Source organism: Colobus angolensis, unplaced genomic scaffold, assembly GCF_000951035.1.
Source record: "Colobus angolensis palliatus isolate OR3802 unplaced genomic scaffold, Cang.pa_1.0 Scaffold97, whole genome shotgun sequence".
NCBI lineage: Eukaryota > Metazoa > Chordata > Mammalia > Primates > Cercopithecidae > Colobus > Colobus angolensis.
In genome coordinates this window covers 4319390-4341002 of record NW_012123709.1, presented here as the reverse complement: position 1 = coordinate 4341002, position 21613 = coordinate 4319390, and the positions used below count along the sequence as shown (strand labels likewise).

General features: G+C 37.9%; 1 protein-coding gene across 4 annotated transcripts in view; it reads left to right on the top strand.

Annotated features, from left to right (window-relative positions):
• LOC105504994 (chromosome unknown open reading frame, human C15orf41) overlaps positions 1 to 21613 on the top strand; it is a 231480-nt gene that overhangs the window by 156366 nt on the left and 53501 nt on the right. Inside the window, exon 11 of one of the 4 annotated variants that reach the window (XM_011932665.1) lies at positions 11525 to 11830. The exons of the other annotated variants lie outside the window; for them this stretch is intronic. Coding sequence (XP_011788055.1) covers positions 11525 to 11669 — 145 coding nt within the window. The 3' untranslated portion in view covers positions 11670 to 11830. Of the gene's footprint in view, positions 1 to 11524; positions 11831 to 21613 lie in introns of those variants that run through there. 4 annotated transcript variants of the gene reach the window in all.

The following is a 21613-nucleotide window of genomic DNA, read 5'->3' as shown; positions in this document are numbered from 1 at the left end:
GGCCTCCCAAAGTGCTGGGATTACAGGCTTGAGCCACCGCGCCCGGCCACCTAAACTTTTTTTAATCTTCAAAGTTTATTCAAAAAATCATCTAATTGGCTACCACCAAATCCATTTACAACATTTTAACCCAGTATCAAACCCAGTATTTTTTAAATAAAGAAAATGGGTAAGAAATTCTGAACATTTATTCAAAATATGACAGAAACCTATTAGCATACTTCTTTGTGCTCTGAAAAGTGTTAATTCCTAAGTAGTAGCACAAATCATTTGTTTTGTTTAAAATGATTGTTGATGTATAATTTCAGTCTTATATCTCTGGCAAATGAATTAGAGGTTTATAAATCTTATATTTTAAGCTTTGTTTTTTTATCATTGTTTACCAAAGCATTTTCTTGAGTTACAGATATAGTTTCCCAACTTAAGAAATATTAAACTAAATGTATTTCTAGATGCATCTTTGTTCAGAAATTTTATATACATATATACATTTAAATTAAAATCTTGATTTTTTTTTTGTATGATTTTTAAAACCTGCATTTACTTGGCACTTTAAGCATATATACAGTATTTTCATTTTTAAGCAACAACAAGAAAACCTGAAAATCTGAGACTCTCAGAATATACATTGATTTGGAGAAAATGTGTTCTTAATATGAATTTAGCATTTCCCCAGCTTATATTAAAGGTTAGCTAACCAAATGTATTTTTTTTCCTTTTTGTGAACTGTATACATATATTAAGACAATACAAGAAGAACCATTTCAACTTAACCTTCGAGAGATTAATCATTTTGTTTGAAGGAGTTTTGTTGTTATTTTTTAAATCTGTGATTAGGAAAACACATATCATATGTGTTTATATAATCATAGGCACCAGAATTGCCTCAGTCTATGAATCTTAGCAGTTTGCTCTTGTAACAACTATGAGGAAATGTATTAGAATGCCTTAATTGCAGAGCAAGAAAAAGAGAAGGCACAGTCTTTTCACATATGATCTTTCAATTGTTCATCAAAGGATAAAGAAAGCATTCAAGCGTGGTTTCAAGAACTGTCAGCAATAAGAACATGCAAGGTACTTTGTAGGGCCTTAAAGACCTTTCTAGGAAATAGATTTAATTACAAAGTAAAATAGACTTTTCATTTCAAAGAAATCTTAAAAATGTTATAAAATTTCATAATGTTAATATATTAATAGGGGTATTGTCTTCTTAGCCTAGATGAGAAAAAGTCATCCATGAAGCTATTATGTTTGATTCATACAACAGTAGAGTTTATAAATATTTTTCTTTAGGTTTGATTTAAGAGTGAGAATTATAATGCATTGAAGTCTGTAACAATGTTAAAAGGTCTACTCTTTTCATTCACAGATGGTGATTCAATCTCACCCATAAAGTAGGAACATCTATAGTAGTCTTCCCGCTCCTAAAAGAACTCCTTTTACCCAAATTAAAGTTTCAAATGATCAGAAATGTCAGTGCATATGCTGTTTGTTTTAATTAATATGTTCATGTACACTTTGTTCATCCTTAGAACAATACTAGTACTCTGTAGTCAGGTATAAGAATTCCAGAGGCACTTTATTCCTCCCTTAGTTACTTTAACTTTTATATATATATATATATATATGTATATTTTAAAAAGCTCATTTATTTTCCAGTGAGTTCAGTCCTAAAGCTTAATTAGCAGTATACTCCAAGCTGAATTACACCAGAGAAGGTTAACCTGGCTCTGTGCTAAGTAGCTGTTTATAAATAACCCAAGCTTGTTCTTCTAGAGCTTCAGAGCTTACATCGTCAACTCAGCCTGCCTAGCCTGTGTCAGGATTTGGGAAGCCAGTCTGCTCTCATCCAGGCACACACACATCAGTATTTACTGGCTATTTCCAGACCAAATATATTCATGTTTAAATTGTCTTTGTTTTAGGACACTTCATTCAAAAACAAATCAATCTCAGAAGGTTGTGTTTTTAAGTAATTACTCTTTCATTGAGAAACTGTTTCTGGGCCAGTGTTGCTATTTTTCTAACTAGTCAATGATCAATGTATTCACTGTTCAATGTAAATAAATAAATAAGGATTAATTTGGCAGTGTACTTAATGGCCTTATTAAAATCTCCAGTGTCTAGACTTCCATTTAAAATGACACGAGTGAACAATAGATACATAGTACAGGGACTCGTTTCCAGTTTAGCTCACACAGGGATGTAGCCACTAAAAATGCCTGCTCTATATTTCCATTAACTTGAGTTTCTCAGCTTAAATTATTATTCTGCAAAAGATACTGCAAACTACTTTGTTCCTAAATAGTCATTCAGTAGATTGAATAATACTTGAAGATTTGTTGCATTTTGACTGTAGGAAAAATAATGCCTCTGTGTGATAATGAGTATATGATTTGCATGTGTGTTGTATAATTTACAATATACATATGCATTCATCATGCTATTCTTTCAATATGATGAATTATGTCAGTTTATTGCATATGTCTGCATGTACCTCATCTCTTAATTAAAGCATTAATCACTAAAATTACCAGAGATACATAGTTTTAGTGTACTTGTAAAATTTAATGTTGATCTTTGCATAGTAATACACATATTATTTCTAATTGGTAGACTATACTAAGACATTTTAAGTAAGGATTTCCCTGTTATCATTCTATCATATCAATTATTTTAAATATGCTTATCTTAATGTATACTTATACTTTTTAACCATTTTAAATCATTTTTATTTGAGATTAATTTCCTAAATCACTAAAATTACCAAAGACATACATATGTGCATATATATACATATTATATGATCAACTTTAAAATTTAAAAACCATATATAGCCTTATTGTACTTTTAAGATTTAAAGTTGGTCTTTGCATATTCATACACATTATTTCTAATTGGTAGACTGCAAGATATATTAAGTGAAGATTCTATATTATGCCTCTGTCATATCAAATTTATATATGTGATCTTAATATATACTTGCCACACACTTTAATAATTGTGTTGTTTAATCATTTTTTCCCACTTGGGATTAATTATATTTGAGTTTAATTTCCCAGCACCTAATATTAATTCATTTGTAAGTAACAAACATTTGCTAATCATACAGTTCAATCCTTTCAAAGTCCACAGCTGCAGAACAGAATTAAAAATTGTGATGCTTAGAGGGAAATATTTGGGAAAAAAGTTACCATCTGGTCATAAGATTTAGTTGCTAAGAGCTCTTAACGAAGGAGGCATATGTAGCATCCTGCCCATTAGTTCATTTAACTTTTCTAAGAAAGCAATTTTATTTGGTTACTCCTAAACAGTTGCCATAACTGTCCCCATTATCTACCTTCTTAGCCCAAGACCTTGCTTCAGGGCTTCTCTGAGAACGTAGAGAACTCCCACACATAACTTCACATAACTTCTTTAAACCACCCCCATTTCTGTCTCTGTTTTTTTTTTTTTTTTTTTTTTGAGACGGAGTCTCACTCTGTCGCCCAGGCTGGAGTGCAGTGGCCGGATCTCGGCTCACTGCAAGCTCCGCCTCCCGGGTTTACCCCATTCTCCTGCCTCACCCTCCTGAGTGGCTGGGACTACAGGCGCCCACCACCTCGCCAGGCTAGTTTTTTTGTATTTTTTACTAGAGACGGGGTTTCACCGTGTTCGCCAGGATGGTCTTGATCTCCCTGACCTCGTGATCTGCCCGTCTCGGCCTCCCAAAGTGCTAGGATTACAGGCTTGAGCCACCGCGCCCAGCCTGTTTTTGCTTATACTCTCCACTTGTCTCAAATGAAGGTGGCTTCTTATTACACTTCTTCCTTTACTCTCCACTTGTCTCAAATGAAGGTGGCTTCTTATTACACTTCCTTCCTTTCCTCTTTCTAGGGAAGAAGTTTTCCCTCTTCCCTAGAATTGCATGGTTTGAAAATCTCCCTTGATTTACAGCCTGCAGCTACTGACTTACTCCCCTCTTCCTATTGTTGTCCAGTATCTTGATATTCTTTCATGCTGGTGGCTTCTACTCCCCAACCCATTAAGGAAGAACTTGACATTCTCCCATGTTTGTTTCCAAGCCACACAGGCATGTATCTATGAGATGCTGCTTTGATAATGAGCTGGTTATACTCCTGCATCCTACTCAATTGCATAAACATTCTCTAATTCCTAATGGAAAGGCTGAAGAACCTTAAGCCTACTCACTTGGACCTGCCATTGTTGAATGCCTGGGATGCTGAGTTATTTCAGGGCTCTCTGCTGTTAATGTTCTAGCAGTATTACCCATCCAGACCTCTGTAAAATCTTAGTAAATAATGGCTGTCCATTACCTGCAGAGGAAAGTCAGGCCCCTTGTCTTATATTTAAGGTCTTCCACAGTCTGACCTCCTCCTTTCCAGCCATATCCCAAGATGTTACTCCATATACTTCCCTACTTCTAGCCAAACAAATATGCCTCACACCGTTTTTAATCATTAAAAAATGCTTCACACTGGCCGGGCACGGTGACTCATGCCTGTAATCCCAGCACTTTGGGAGGCCGAGGTGAGCGGATCACCTGAGGTCAGGAGTTCAAGACCAGCCTGGCCAACATGTTGAAACCCCATCTCTACTAAAAATACAAAAATTAGCTAGGCATGGTGGCATGCGCCTGTAGTCCCAGCTACTTGGGAGGCTGAGGCAGAAGAGTTGCTTGAACCTGGGAGGCAGAGGTTGCAGTGAGCTGAGATTGTACCACTGCACTCCAGGCTAGACAACAGAGTGTACCCGGTCTCAAAAAAAAAAAAAAAAAGCTTCACACTGCCCTTTTGCATGCCTTTGCTCCTGCAGGTTCCAATGCCTGGATCGTTCTTATTTTTGCCTTTTATGTCTGACCTCCCCTTCTGCTAAATTATTCAAATGAAGTGACTCATCTAGAATCTAGACTTTAGCTAACAAATATTGCATTTGAGGCTAAAGTTATGTTAGGAGCATTTGGAAAATATTAACTAATCTGCATGTTGCCAGAGTGTGCCACCATAATGTGAAATGATAAAGAACTAGACCAGGAGGTTTCATTTGTGTGTGCCATTGCTGTGACAGGGACTACATGGAGTACTACTTCAAGAATTATGAGGCTTTTGTGGACAGCTGACTTCTGCTAGCTCCCTTTTCTCTGTCTCTCATATCCTGTCTCACTAATAGTCTGGGTCAATTAGTTACTATCCAGCTAGTTACTATCCAGTTAATGACTCTTCATTTTTATTAGGCAGTTATGGGATCAGATCACTGTACCGGCTGTCGGGCAAGCTTAGGCTGCTTGTGAGTCAGAGGACAATCACTTAATCAGTTGGTTGTATCCCAAGAATGCAAAGTAATTTAACCTAAATAAGAATACTCATATATAAGGAAATGCCTAGAGCTGCTTTGTGTTTAGAAAAGACATCAGGGTGTGGGAGGTACATAGGGTGTCCTAGATTGTCACATAAACTCATACTTATTAATAAAGATAATATTGTTCAAGACTATATTTATGACCAAAATCACCAGGTCAGAACTCACCTTTACTTGACCTGCCCACAACATTTGACAGGGCTTACTGATGGCTCCTTAAAACTTGACTTTGTTTGGTTTATAGAGTACCACACCTTTTGGTTTTCTCCCAATCTTAGTAGCCATTCCCTCTCAATCTCCATTCCTGCTTCCTTCTCTTCTAACTGTTCTCTTTATGTTGGACTGTCCCAGAGCTCAACATTTCATCCTCTTCTCTATTTTTTTTGCTTGATGATTTCATCTAGTTTTATACTATCTGTGTGCTAATGCTTCCCAAAGCTATGTGTCGATACTGAACCTCTCCCTGAACTTCAGGACCCATATATCCAGCTGCCCATTCAACACCTCTGCTTGAATATATGGCAGATATGTCAAATTCAGCGTAGCCATATCTGAATTCCAGATGTCCTTAAGTGTTTTTCCCATCTCAGTTTTGACAGTTCTCTCTTTCCATTTGCTTAGATGAACTACCTTGGAATCCTTGTTTCTCTGCCCCACGTGCCACTTCTTGCAGTGGTTCCCTATGACCCAGAGTAAGAGCCAAAATCAGCCTTCATGGCCCTAAATAGTTCTGCCCCAGTTATTGCTCTGACCTCATCTCCTGCCACACACTCCCCATTTACCCACTCTGCAACAGCCATTCTGGCCTCTTTGCTCTTCCTCAAACTTGTCAAGTACATTGTTGCCCCTGGCCTTTTGTGCTGACTCCCTCTTACATGAAGCACTGCCCTCAGGTACATACGCAGCTCACTGTACAAAGTCAGACACATCACCGCCTTCTCAGACCTAATCTGACCCTCCCTAACAGCCTACAGCTTTCCTGTTTGTTCATGTTTCTCCATAATCCTTAACCTTCTGACATGATCTATAATATCCCTCATTTTTGTTTGCCCCACTAGAATAAAAGTTTCACAAGGACAGGGATTTTTGTCTCTTTTGTTTACCCCTGTATCACTAGGACTAAAACCGTGCCTGGCATATAATAGGCTCTTAATAAATCTTTGTTAAATAAATGAATGGTTTATTTTGAATAGACATAATGTGTTTTTAAAATGTAAATATCATGTACCAATGTTAATAGCACAAACTGCTTATGTTACAACATTTGATGTTCCCAAAGTTTCCTAGACTTGGAAGGAATGTCACAAATCTAATATATATGCCATGGAAAATAAACAATCATCAGTCTTTGAGTTTTGCAGTTTGAAGAAAACAAGGCTGGGTGCAATGGCTCATGCCTATAATCCCAACACTTTGGGAGGCCAGGGTGGGAAGACGAATTGAGGCCAGGGGTTTGAGACTAGCTGGGCAACATAGCAAGACCCTATTTCAACAAAAAGATAAAAACAAATTTAAAAAGCCAGACACAGTGGCATGTGCCTGTAGTTCCAGCTAGTTGGGAGGCTGAGGTGGAAAGATCCCTTAAGCCCAGGAGTTTGAGCATACAGTGAACGGTGATGGTAGCCCTGTACTGAATCCTAGGCAATAGAGTGAAACCCTGTCTCTAAATACAAAACAAAACAAAAAACAAAGAAAAGACAGGCTGTCCCCTTTCTCCCTTGCTTTGGTTTTACTGGGAAGCCCACTGCAATTTCTGAGAGAAATAATACCAACTTAAAGAAAAATTATTGATATTGTTTTATATGTTATCAGTATGTTTGCAGATGGTGTTTCAATATACTTATAAAACCATTTATAGGAAATGCACACTGTGACACGTACTTTAACCATTACTGGCAAGTATCAAACTTCAAAATTAATTATGCAAATATTCCAAATGTTAGCAAGTTTAAAGTAAAGCATGAGATGACATCTTGGATCCAACTGAAAATAAGTATGTATTATCCTATTACTGTTTTGATTACTGAAAATTATACAAAAACCATGTTATTGAATTTAAAAGATCTATAGTGTTGGCCATCTCTGCACATATCACATCCAAAAACATTGAAAAATTAATATTCTGAATGAAATATACAAAGTTTTATGTTTTAAAACTCTGAATATGTATCTAAAATGTCATATTTACTATAGGAATCCACATTACTTAGCAAAAACAGCAAATTTATTTTGTATGGGAAAGGGACTTGCTTGGGTTAAAGTTTCACTGAATATGGTTTGTTGAAAATGCTTTCCAAACAAAAGTTGGGTGGTTGAATAATTTTGGAAAATGTTGCCTACTACATTAGAATATTAAAGGCTCTGTGAAATTCTGTGTCAAGGAAACATGTTTATCATTGTTTAACCCTATATTTCTTAAACTTATTTGATAAAGGATCCCTTTTTGCATCTAATACCTGTGTCCCCTTTGGAATGCCCTCTTGGAATCTCTTGTGTGGACAATAATCAAATCAGTGGTGGGATATGAGTGAGGCAGATGTGGTGGTGGGTGGGGAGTACCACTTTTAAGCTACCTAAGAGGAGATGGTAAATATACTTGGGCATCCTAACTGACCATACCTGTCATAACTGAAAAGCCCAAATGACATCAGCTTAGATCCGAGATTATACAGGGACCAGACAGACAACAGAGAGGAGTGGAGACCGTGGTGACGCCGAGAGATGGTAGTACTTCTACGTGAAACAGCCCCACTCAATCTCAGCTCATGTGGCTGAGATATAATGGGCCCACTATGGCCAAATCTCCTAATTCTTCAAATCATGCTGAATATCAAAATTTTTATGGACCAGGCACAGTGGCTCATGGGGCCGGGCATGGTGGCTCACACCTGTAATTCTAGCCCTTTGGGAGGCTGAGGCAGGAAAGGTGCTTGAGCCCAGGAGTTTGAGACTAGCCTGGGCAACATAGTGAGACCCCATCTCTACAAATAATAACATTAACTGAGCATGGTGATATGCGTCTGTGGTCCTGGCTACTTGGGAGGCTGAAGTGAGAGGATCGCTTGAGCCCTGGAGGTCGAGGCTGCAGTAAATCGTGATCATGCCACTGCCTCCAGCCTGGGCAACAGAGGGAGACCTTGTCTCAAAAAAACAAAATAAAACCAAACAAACACGAGGCTGTCTGTAAACCCATTGACTTAAGCATTTTATTCTTCATTCTAAAGACATTTTTTTTTTCATAAAATGTCTCTGAAAATTTTGGTTTTCTAGTTCCCTGAAATTTACTAGACCTTCATGAAATCCATCACCAGATGATTGACTTTGCAAACATTTTTTTCTGTCTTTCCATTTAATGGGAAAAATTAGTGTTTGTCACTCTATTCTGATATTTGTACAGAGGAATTCTGCAATGAGGGGACATAGTGGAAAATGGCCCACTTTCCTTGCAAGCTCTTCAGAGTAACATCTGCCTCAGTGGAGACAGCAACAGACTACTGAGTACTTCCCCCAGGCCTGTGGTCCCTATGCACAGCCCCGTTGGTTATCCTGGTTTCTCCATAGGGAAGCAAATGTCAACCAGCCACATTAGCATCTGTTTTATGTTCATTAAGAAGCCAGAGGATTATTGGGTCTGAATATCTCTCTAGCTGCATCCTGGGATCTAGGTCTCCCTCAGGGTGGTCTGATTGCCCTGTCCAGTGTACCAGATTCACATAAATTCCTTGAGAGCAAGGGTAATATCTTCACTCATTAAGTAGGTACCTATTGAGCACCTACTATGTTCACCATTGTGGGAACCAGGAATGCAGAAATGAACAAGACAGATGTGGGCCCTGTCCTTAGGGATCTCATACTGTGATGAGCAAGACAGAAAATAAACAAGTAAATGAATGAATACATTGTTTTCAAATCATGATAAAGTGATCAGGGAAGGTTTTTCCAACCAGCTGTGATAAAATAAGTATCAGTAAATGTTTGAGTTGAATTTCATTTCACCAAATTGAATCAGACCCCCTCTGCACGTCAAACTCAGACGATAACTTTGAAAATGGCCTTCAGCTGTACTGCTGTTTTGTGTACAGCTCTAATTAGCCCATGTGTAATTTGAGACATCGAATGTTTTGGCTATAGGACATCTCTGTAGCATGAAGTTTTTCTGATACATGGCCATTGACCTGAATACTGCCATGTCTAGCTTTCTGCATCCCAGAAGCAGCTGAGTACCTGCAATATCATCATTTGCAACCACTTTTGTATATATCCATAAGCCAGTAAGCAGAAAGGGTGAATAAGTGGTGATGTTCTTATTGTCTGTATACTTTAGAGTATATGTGTGAGCAGATTATGATAAATGGATCTTAATGGAAACCCAGCCAGGGTTATACATACAGTTTAAACATCAGAGGTTTCTGATAGATTATAATAAAACTGAAGGGAAAAAAATTGCACTTTTCCAAGCATTTGTAGAGCTGTGATTCATTTTTACTATTAAAATATTTATATTAAGTTAAACACTTCATTTGTTTTCATCCCAGGACCCTATAAAAGATAAGGAAATTTGTCATTATTTTTCATTAAATTTTGACTCTGTGATAAGTACTGAACTTTTAAAGACATGATGCTGGCCAGAATGAACTTACTATATATTTTTAAATAAACCATTTGTTTAACTTTGGTATATATTACATTCTGAATAATTCTGGCCTCGTTGTTATTTTAAACAACTGTTACTTTCCAAAAATATGCATGGTTCACTGTAGAGAGCTCTAAATGACAAGTCTGTTGAACTTTCAAAACAATTCCTCACCTATAATATTATTGTTATTGATATTGATTTTATGCATCTATCAATAAATATGAATATATTTTTTAGATACTCTTAGGGTGTAAACATAGAATTGATTCATATCACTTAAACTAACTCATTTAAGAATATTACTTATGAGTCCACGCGCAATGGCTCACGCCTGTAATCTCAGCACTTTGGGAGGCCGAGGTGGGTGAATCACCTGAAGTCAGGAGTTCAAGACAAGCCTGGTCAGCATGGTGAAACCCTGTCTCTACTAAAAATACAAAAATTAGCCAGGCGTCGGGGTGGACGCCTATAATCCCAGCTACTAGGGATGCTGAGGCAGGAGAATCACTTGAACCAGGGAGGCAGAGGTTGCAGTGAGCCGAGATCATGCTATTGCACTCCAGCCTGGGTGACAGAGTGAGACGCCGTCTCCAAAAAAAAAAAAAAAGAATATTACTTATGAAAAATTGTTCAAATCATAGGACACAGAAATATATATATTAAAAAAGTTTTTAGTACAATTAGAGCATAAGGAACAGAATCCAGGTAAAGAAAAGCTTTGTGCGACACCACAGACTTTAGTGTCTCTGGGGCAGCGCTGATGGTTTTGTTGAGCAAATTGCTACCATAATTCATTTGATATTTAGCAGTATTATTAAGCTACCATGTAGAAGACCAATTAGAGGTGCTTGGTTTGTGGGGCTCTTTGTTTCTGGAAGTTTGTTTTGTTTGTCTGTATTGGGGAGTGGAAATAGTAGAGAGACTGGGGAAAGGAGGCCAAGTGGGAAATTATTGCTGCAATACAAGTGCAAAATAGAGAAGGAACAAAAATAGATACGTGGAAATGGAGAAAACATATATGGTGTATTAAGGACATGTGTTGTCCTCTTCTGTTAAATTTAGGTTGGAAAGAAAGGTATTTATGATAGGAATAAATTCCTAATATTCAGTACCATTTAAATCATTTGCATTGTTTAGTGTCCAACTTATTTACACCAGGACTTGAACTGAGTGCTTCGGAGTTCTGGTGTGCTGTGTTCTTTGTTTTAATGCTTCATCTATTTCAAAAACAAAAACAAAACTATCTGTTACCTGCATATCATACATATATATGCATATCATGTATAAATACATGGTTCCCCACACTCACACTGCTACTTTGTGAGTAAAAGAAAACAAAGTATCACTAAAAGTTGGAAACATGTCTTTTTTTTTGAGACAAGGTCTCACTCTGTTGACCAGGACCATGGCTCACTGCAGCATTGGTGTCCCCCTCTTCCAGGCTCAAGTGACCCTCCCACCTCAGTCTCCCAAGTAGCTGGGACTGCAGGTGCATGACACCATGCCCAGCTAATTCTTGTATTTTTTTAGAGATGGGATCTCACAGTGTTGCTCAGGCTGGTGTGGAACTCCTGGGCTCAGCGATTCTTCTGCCTCAGCCTCCCAAAGTGCTGGAATTACAGGGGTGAGGAAACATTTTCTACCAGGAATCTTGATGAAATGTGTTTGTAAATAACAAAAACATTTTCAAATTGTTGGAAATTGCTTAGCAGTTAGTGCTTTAAAAGAAAAAAAGTTTCAACCAGCATGTGTTTCCTCATCTTAAACAATGAATAGCAATGTTTGCAAAATGTGTGTTATATTATCTCTCTAAATAAAAGTTGATAGTTCCCGTAATACTTGTAACAAACATTTCTGGGTGTCAAAATAATTTGCCTTTCAGGTCATTCCCAAGTAAATTTATTTTTAAAGCATTTATGTGCAGTTGCAAAAAAGGGCTCCCAAAAAAGAGACGGCTGTTGCACAGCTTCAGTTGGCCTAGAGTTTTCATTTATTCCATGCTCTTTTTTATAAGTGAACTTTTCTCAAAGGTGTGTTTCTCTTCTTAACTTTCATTCATAAAGGCAAGTGTCTTTATTTCCTTGAAAAGCTTTATTCATTAGAATTAAGCAGAAGTTTTCTTTAAAACAATCACAGACTTACAGTCTTTTTAGAGGCAGCCAAGATCTCCCATAGATATAATCTAATTTCATGAGTGAGGAAACGAAGGCCCAGGGAGATTTAAGTCACTCAATGTTGAACACTAATCAGTGGGTTGAGTAAAATTTTTAAAAACAGAAATGAATTGAGTTAACATTTATGGTAGGAATTGTTTTAATTTCACAAGTAGTTAGTATTATGTAACTGCTATCTACCACTTTGACACAGAGAACTCTTTGAATACCAAAACATTTTCTTAATAATTAGTGGCAGCCAATAATATTATCAGACCCTGAGCCAACCACAAGCTGACCTAATACAAGACCTGAGGATTTTTCACCCTGAGTCTTGTTCCCTTGCTGTAGGCTACATAACCCCACCCTCTGCATTCAAATCAGCTAAGGAGGATTTTAAAAATTTAACCATGAAGGGAAATAGTCTAGAAGTTATTTATTGAATAGCTACAACCCAAGAAGCAATGTAGCTGAGTAGAAAGGGCACAGGTCTTGGGGAATGGCAGTGGGAATAACTTTGGTTCTCATTTGGTCCCTTCCTGCATGACCCAGGGCAAATCTCTCAATTTCTCTCTCTTTTTTTCTACTCATCTGTAAAATGGGCACAATTTGGATTCTTATAAGGATTGAGTGAACTTAGATATACATAGTGCCTGGCACATAATACACATTTTGCCAAAAGGTAACTAGAAGTACTTGATGGAGAGTGTCTGTAAGTAAACCAGTGCGTGCCAAGTTGAGGTCAATAGATGTGGGATGAGATGTTTCGCAGTCATTGCTGGGTCTTAGTTTGTGACTCTGTTATAATTCTGTGCTGTGGCATAGATGCCATAGCCAGATATCTCACTTTCCAGTGTGACCCTGCTAAGAATCTGAACACTTCTGCAGGACAGAAACCAGAGCATTGACAAATTGTCTCCTTGCCCAACCAAGTTTGCCTCTAGCACCGGCCTTTCTATTTTCCTTTTTTTTTCTTTTCTCTCACAACAGCCACTTCCCTGTTTTTGGAACCACATACTGAATTCAGGTTAGTAATTTCACTTTCCAAGATCTCAGATACTTGAGAAGTTAGCAGATATTTTTTCCATTTTAGATTTAAGTACCAAAAAAGTAAAAAGAAACAAGCAAACAAACAAAACCATGCAGCCATCAGCTGGGGGGTACGTTCAGCATTTGTGATTATTTCAAAGCAAAAATCCATTTACTAGATCCATGTGACTTCGGATTTGAAGATCAGTTTTTTAAAAACATCACCAACCAGACTTGTAAAGTTTGCAGAAACTGCCGACAGACCCAAAATGCTAAAGGTTGTAATCTCTTGAAAGGAGTTGGTTGATTTTCCTGTTGCCCCTCCTATCAACTTTAACCTCCAACCTTCTCCAGCATGTATCACTACAAATAAAACTGCTGAGGTTTGACAAGAGGATATAAAGTCAGTAGGCCATCGCACAGAGACGGCCACGTGATTTTCTTCAACCTGAAATGAATGCTCTTTAAGTTGGGCTTTTCAATAGGAAGTCATAAACACTCACTCGTATCGCTTTAAGTTTTAATAATTACTGTTCCAAAAAACCCCAGAAATATACATATTAAATGATGTTTGACAACTGGAATTTAGTGGTTTTGTTATTGGTTGTCTTAGACCATTAACTTGGATTTCTGTTCTTAATTTTAATGTATACGATTTCAAGCAAGCAGCATATGATACTGATATAAACATGGCATTTGTATACTGCATTATAAATGAATTTTTAGCTTGTGATTAAGACAAACCAGATGACCTGAAGCAAACAGTGTGTTTGTATTGCTCTGGTGACTTAAAAATAATGCCCTGTCCTGGATTCACCTGCAGTGCCTTTTGTCCTTTAGAGAACTGGAGACATGTGGCTCACGTAGCACTTCAGCTCACCAAGGTTTCTGAACTTTCATTATTTTTATAGATTTCTCAAATAATTCCACTGTCTGTGGAAATTATTCATCCTACACTAGATAAATGCTGTGTTAAGAAGTCTGTGGCACGCTTCGGTCTGAACTCAGTGGCTGTCTGTTACTAGGTCTGGTCTGAACATCAGGAATGGGGTGCTACTGCATCAATAATTGGACACTGGTTCTTCTTTTAAAAAGCAAAAACAAAAAAGCACATCTGTGTTTTTGTCAAGGCCAGCTTAGTAGCTCCCAAACAACCATAGAGAGGTGGCCTGCCTGTCCAAGTGTTCATTTTTCATGCTGATTTTCTCCTATCTATGTTATTTTCACCAGGCCACCGAGTGAAGGGAGGACACAGGTTATGAAGGAGCAGTGAGTCTGAGAAGTAAAAGGCATTGGTGCTGGAGATGGAGGACAGGGCACCGATTAGGTCGTCCTGACCTCTTGGCCACCTCGGCAGAATCCTGCTTTTTAGCAGAGCCAGGGTACCTTCTGCAAATGCATTGTGTTGCCATAATGAAAATGCCTCTGTATGAAACTCCAGACCCAGTCACCTGAGCACTTCACTTCTTCCTGAGGAGGATCCAGAGCCTAGAAAAGATTTGTGTGTTGGTTTGTGGTGGTGGTGTGGTGGGGGCACAGGGGACGGGAAGAAGAAACAAACCCAAACCAGAAAACCTATGTGGCTATGACTGTCATCTTAGAATTCTTAGGGAACTACCTTTTTTTATGTTCCTTATGGCAAAACACGGTTGAGACCACTAGGAACCTCCTTCATTCGTCCCATGAAACAGTGCGATTTTATTCTGTAAATCCAAATGCTAATTATTAACAACAGCTGTAGTCATCCATTGCATTTATACAGCACCTCCACATTCATTATTTTGTTTGAGCCTAACCACTCCTCTAGGAAACTGAAAGCATTTTAATGGATAGGAAAGCAAAGGCTCAGAAAGATAAAGTGACTTGTCCAATATTAATCCATTAGTGTCAGAGCCGGGATTGCAGCATTTACTGTGTACCAGGCATCCGAGGATGGGTTTGATTCCTCCCCTCAAGGTGCTTACAGTCTGTGATGTGTGGCATGGAGGGTGATGTTCCTGATAGCTCAATGCTTAACGTACAACAGGACGGAGCACTGAGGCAGTGGCCTGAGCTCAGTCTGTGGGAGGAGACCTGTTTTGATCCAGCCACCCTCATTCCAAGTAAGGGCAGTTTTAAGAATTAGCTGTTTGGCCAATTGAAAAATATCTTCCAATTTTAACTCACTGAATTGCCAGTTCCAAAACTTTTTAAGACATAGTTATACTATAATTATAAAAGAGGCCAACCTTATAACTCAACTGCTGAAAAGGGAGACGAAGACCTACAAAACGTATTAGGAAAAGCCATGGAGATCAGCAGGTGGAGGTGTGGGGCGCGCTGGGTGAACAACTCAAACGTAAAAAAGCAAACAAAATTACAGGTAGGACAAGAAAAAGCATCTGTCTTTTTGCTAATATGAAATGCCAAAACCTCCCCTTTTATTTTTTATATTTTTGTCTTGAAACATTAAAATAAGTGAACAACCCAACATTTAGATGGTACTGGGTAAGGGAAACCCAGTCTGATTGATTTAGGTATTTTAAATTTTAGATCAATATCCACAACATGAATATTTTTACTACTTGACTAAGTGTTCTTTATGTTTGCTTTTACCAAGAACTTCATTCCTTCTATTTTTATTGATAAAGGCATGTATATATGCTTTTAATATATATATATACACATACATATATATATATGGCACTAATAGAGTTAAAATAGGCATACATGTGGTTGAGAAGAGATTTAATTCATCTCTTAATGCCATGGAAATTCCTGGGTATTCCTGAAAACAATGTTCTAAAAGCACCTAGTGTTGCCTAGGTGGAAGGTTCTAAAGTTAATTTGAGAGCCAGGCACAGCAGCTCACGCGTATAATCCCAGCACTTTAGGAGGCCAAGGTGTGTGGATTGCTTGAGGCCAGGAACTTGAGACCAGCCTGGGCAACATGGTGAGACCCCATCCCTACTAAAAATACCAAAAAAAAAAAAAAAAAAATTGCTATTTGCAACCATTGTGGAAGACTGTACAGTGTGGCGATTACTCAAAGATCTAGAAGTAGAAATACCATTTGACCCAGCAATCTTATTACTGGCCCAATTATCTTATTATCGGGCATACAACCAAAGGAATGTTAATCATTCTGTTATAAAGATACATACATGCATATGTTCATTGCAGCACTATTCACAGTAGCAAAGACATGGAATCAACCCAAATGCCCATCAATGATACACTGAATAAAGGAAATATGGTACATATGCACCATGGGATAGTATGCAGCCATTAAAAGGAACAAGGTCATGTCCTCTGCAGGGTCATGGATGGAGTTGGAAGCCGTTATGCTCAGCAAACTAACGCAAACTAACTCAGGAACAGAAAACCAAACACTGTATGTTGTCGCTTATAAGTGGGAGCTGAACAACAGAAACACATAGACACACGGGTGGGGGAACAACACACACTGGGGCCTGTTGGGGATGCAGTGGAGGGAGAGCATCAGGAAGAATAGCTAATGGATGCTGGGCTTAATACTTAGGTGATGGGTCGACAGGTGCAGCAAACCACCGTGGCACACATTTACCTGTGTAACAAACCTGAACATCCTGTACATGTACCCAGAACTTGAAATAAAAGTTGACGCATAAAAACGATTTACTTTCATTTAAATAGCTTAGATTCTGTTGCCTATGAATATAGGGCACTAAACTTTTATTTATGCAGGATAACTGTCCTGGTTATGCCAAAGATATATTAAATAGAATGTTTAATTGATGGCTCAAAACATACCTCAAGTTTATCTTTCTAGAACTTTGTATATCAGAAGGTGAAGTAGATGATGCTGCATCTGTCTGCATTGACTCTCAGATGTTTGGCCTGTTGACTTTCTCCTCCCAATGACAAAGAATGCTATCTGTTTTGAAGTGACTTTTAGTTTGTTGCATATTGGTGGTGAGTGGAAAATGAATGTAAATGAAATATCGTATTGCTGGAGCAGGTACAATGGATGTGAATGAAAGCTTCCTGTTTTATGGGCTGCTGAGAGGTGAGAGCTCTTAAAAAGCAGTCTGCTAAGTGATCCCAAGCTAATGCAAATTAACAGTTGTTTTCTTTCAGAACTGTGTGACTGAATAAACATTTACCATTTGTTTCATTTCTACTCATCTCTTAAAACAGTTGCTACAGGTCTTAATAGTAAGACTCGAAACATATAATGTATTAGCCTTGGCACATCAAAATATTGTTCATCTTCCAAACTTGAGATATTCCAGTTTGGCTTCTCACTGAGTTTATAATGTTCTGAGGGTATGTATCTAAAAACGCATCTTACTAATCTCCTGGAATTGATTTTTTTTAAAAAGTCCCTGTAACTTGTCACTATTCCCAGCTTAAACACGGTCTGTCAATTGCGAGACTGATGGGCATTGTGGTACGTTTCAATCTTAGGAGGGGCCTGAATAAGAAGTTTAAACCATTAAATAGTATTTTGGAAGAGAGACGTATGATATTTGTGCAAAATAATAATGAGGTTAAAAATGGAATTTCAGCCGTTGCTGAAAGAGCAACGCCTCCTGCTTTTTTGTGCAAGCCTTTCGCATGATTCAGTGTGATCACCTTTTCTCATAGCACCACTGTGGCAACTGTGAGGGGTAAAGAATTTCAGCAATTGAACAACAGTATCAAATACATTCATTTCAGGAACTCTCCTAAAGGTTTATTCCAATCGTTAACATTCCTGGAGCTGGTGGTGTCTGCCAAGTGCTCTGCGCTAGTTCACAGGCAGCAAATTTAGCATGACAAAGTTGCTCCCATTTTGCAAATGGGAAACCTGGAGCCCCAAATGGAGCCTCTCACAGTAAACTGCAGAATGGAGATGAGATCCTAGAGATACAGTATAAGGGATTATCTGGGATCATGTAGATGGTTTGCAGTTGCCTTTGTATGGCTACCGGGTTAGATCATTCTTGGCAAGTTTGGTGAATTAGTATCCTATTCCTGAGTCCCATTTCAATACCTAGCTTGGAACTCTTCCACTCCCTGAAAACTTCCATTGAAATTTTTATCAATGGTATTTGCATAGACAAAATGGAATCAAACTATTGACATGTACTTTTTTATTAAAAAAAAAAAAAAGCAAATTTCTGTGAATGGTTTGTCAGTGGAGATAATTTAGCCAAAGGCACCTGTCTTCTCTAAGGACTCTGCCTGAAAAGACTTTTAGGGGGAGCTTGGTGAATTTTTTGTCTTTAAAATAAAGCTGTTTTTGAGGTATAAGGGAAGCTTGGTTTTTGAAATGGCACAATGAATAACAAAAGCCCCTTTTCACCCCCCAAAAAAGGACTAAAAAGAACACTTGTTAGACTCTTGGGGAAGAATTGTGCTGTTAACATAAAAGTCTAGATACAAGAAAAGGGAAAATTGGAAGAAGAGGAGGAGCAGGTACTACTGGGGAAATGCTGGACCCTGAAAGCAACTTGTTTTACAAAGATGATTACACCCAAGCTTGGATTCAAAACGTAAGAAAGCGTGCTTATAGTGAATAAAACAGCTAGAAGATAAAACTTAGCAGAGCATCCTGCTGTTGAGGACAGACTTATGCATGGGTATGCATGTGCTTCTCTCTCCATTCCTTCCTCTTCTCCCACAGTGGCCCTATAAGTATATTCTGGCAGACAAGTGGCCAATAACCAGTCTTCATAATGGAGGTCAGGTGATTTGTATTTCTGGATTTTTAGAATAGACAGGGCTTGTCATTGATTTGAAGATGGAAAGTACACTATTTCACTACCCCCTGTCATTTAGTGGATGTGGTTCTTGAGTATGTCCAGAATTATATGGTTGTTAATGTGTCTTGAGCCCTGACCTAAACTGTAGATGAGAAGGCTCTTTAAATATTAAAATGCAGAACAAACAGAACTGCTTATGCAGTAGGAAAGTGCACAGTATTCAAAAGTCAGGCCTAATCTTTTTGTGGGGCAGCTATTGTGAATGCTACATTTCTGTCCATAATATAACTCTTTTGAAAACTCCCTCTTTCACAAAAATACTAAGTTGATGGTCTCTCTTTTTAAAAAAAAAAAAAAAAAAAAAGTCAAGTAACAGGGTATATAACTTCAGAGTTATCAAATATGTTTATCCCCCTTACATGTCAAAGTTTAAGTGCTATGTTTTGTATATACAGTCATCATGATATTTGAAAAGGCTGTAAAGAAAAACAATTATATAATTGTTTTTAAAGAATGTAGAAGCAAGGATAAAAAGGGCTTTAGAAACTAGAGAACAGTATTAACAATTATAGTACCTGAAGTCAAGCTGCAAAATTCTGTCCTAATTATTGGTGATGATTAATTAAGCGTAAAGTTACACGCCTTGAAAGAATTTCAGAATTATTTTTCTTTGATTTTTTCTACCCAAAAAAGGCCCACCCCATCATTTTCTATTTTAGCAGTTTCCACAACTTAAACATTAAATTCTTATTGTTTGATTTCTGTTATATTAGTAGTGTGTGTTTTGCAATTCTAATCTTCACGTTTTTCTTTCTTTATCACTGAAGTAGGCCTTTTGAAGCTGGGAAATTTTTCATAGCAATATTGACAGTGTTCACATTTGCATGATGACAGCCAAGGAATGGAGCAGTAATTTTTGAAATTGCAGAAGTATTTAGAACACTGATAAAAGCTGAAATATATTTTTGATGGATTGAAGTTAAGCATACATGATTTTTCCTGCTGTCAAAAGGCTCTGAATTTAGTGAATATTTGCCTGCTGTGAGAATGCAAGATTAACATCACAACCGTCACCCGGGCACCCAAACCCTGCAATTTAATAGCTTTTTAGGTTCTTTCCTTTTTCTAAACAGCAATTAATCTCATTTTAGTACAATTTTCTCGTTTCTGAAGTCGCTCATTGAATCGCTGTTTTGTTCATATTTGGCTTCAGCTCCTCTGCATAGCCATTAAAGTCCCAATTAATGTCACCTTTAGCTGAAGAGTACTCATTTTTATTGAGAAAATGACAGTTGCTGCCATGAGTAGTGCAGTGTAATATACATTAATTGCCCTGTAACACTGGTAATTACGAGTTTTTCAAGCCTCTCAGTAAACTGTCATGCCTAGACAAGACTGTGCTAAAATAGATTACTCATTAGGGAGACCTGTCCTATTTTCTGGTGGGTTCTTAGTGTTGGTTTAAAAAAAAAAAAAAATCTTGAGCTTGAACAAATAGTTGCCAAGAGCAATTTCCTACAACAATATCCTCGTGTTGGGTTTTTCAGCCGTCACTTAAGATTGCGGTCAGCAAACAGGGTGCAGTGGACGCTACAGATGTTGAATCTTGAGCCTTTATTTACGTGGATCACAAGAGCGAACGTAAGGGCGCTTCATTCAGGGTTGAATACAGAGTGTAACTGAAGAGTGCTCCTAGAGGGTGTTGTGTTCAAACAGGTTCATTCCCTGGTATTTCAAGAAGATGGGAGAGAACCAGTGTGCCACATTTACCAGGTCTTTATCACCTCTGTGCTGAGTCCAGCAAGGAGAAGCGTTGATGCCTTTATTCATCAAATTCCTATGAGCACTGGAGTAGATAAATAAGTTTGACACTGAACATGGCGAGCTTTGTTGGTTTATATGGTTTTAAGGTACAGTTTTTAAAAGGGAGGGGGAAATCCTTAGTTGAAAAGCACTGTGATCATCTTAAATGTGAAATTACCAGCGCACAATCTTGTTTTAAAATATATGGTTGCTGACTGGCACATCTGGCAGTAGTTTTTTTTCCAAATCATATTTCTAATTCCAGTGTGGAGATCATTTTTCGACTCCCTGTTTCTCTCATATTTTATATGTTGGTGTTTTAACACAAAATAGTGAACTTTAAAGCCCATAGTTGCTTAGAACTGACAAAAAGAAAACCTTTGTTGTATCCTTGCCTAAAGCAGGTGTTATAACAATCTGCTCTTTCCTTCTCTCTCTAAATGAATTTTGTCACAGCCTTTCAAATTTCCTTGTGGTGATGAGCTAATGAAAGTAGATAGTACAATTTGTGCTGACCAGGTAGCAAGTGCCAGCTCACAGCTGAGGATAGTTTAAAAAAAATAAATAAAATATAGCATCATATCACTGATTTACCCATTACACGGCATTAATAGTGAGAGACCTTGGTGTGTTTATCTGTTTGTATTGGTGTGCATTTATCGAATTGTTTATGACAAGACTAATTGGGGTAATTGTAGACACTGAAATTACCTGTCAGCTATATGTAACCACACTCCCTTTCTTTCTGACAAATGATGACAACTGAGGGACCCCGTAGCATTACTCATGATGGCTTTTCGAGTGGTAATAAGGACAATAGGGGCCCTGGCTAATTTGACATGGACAGCCTTCACAACAAGAAGCCAGCTAAATGACTTGTCAGGAGGGGAGAGAAGTCAGAAAAGTAATGGAGTCCCCCATGGCGC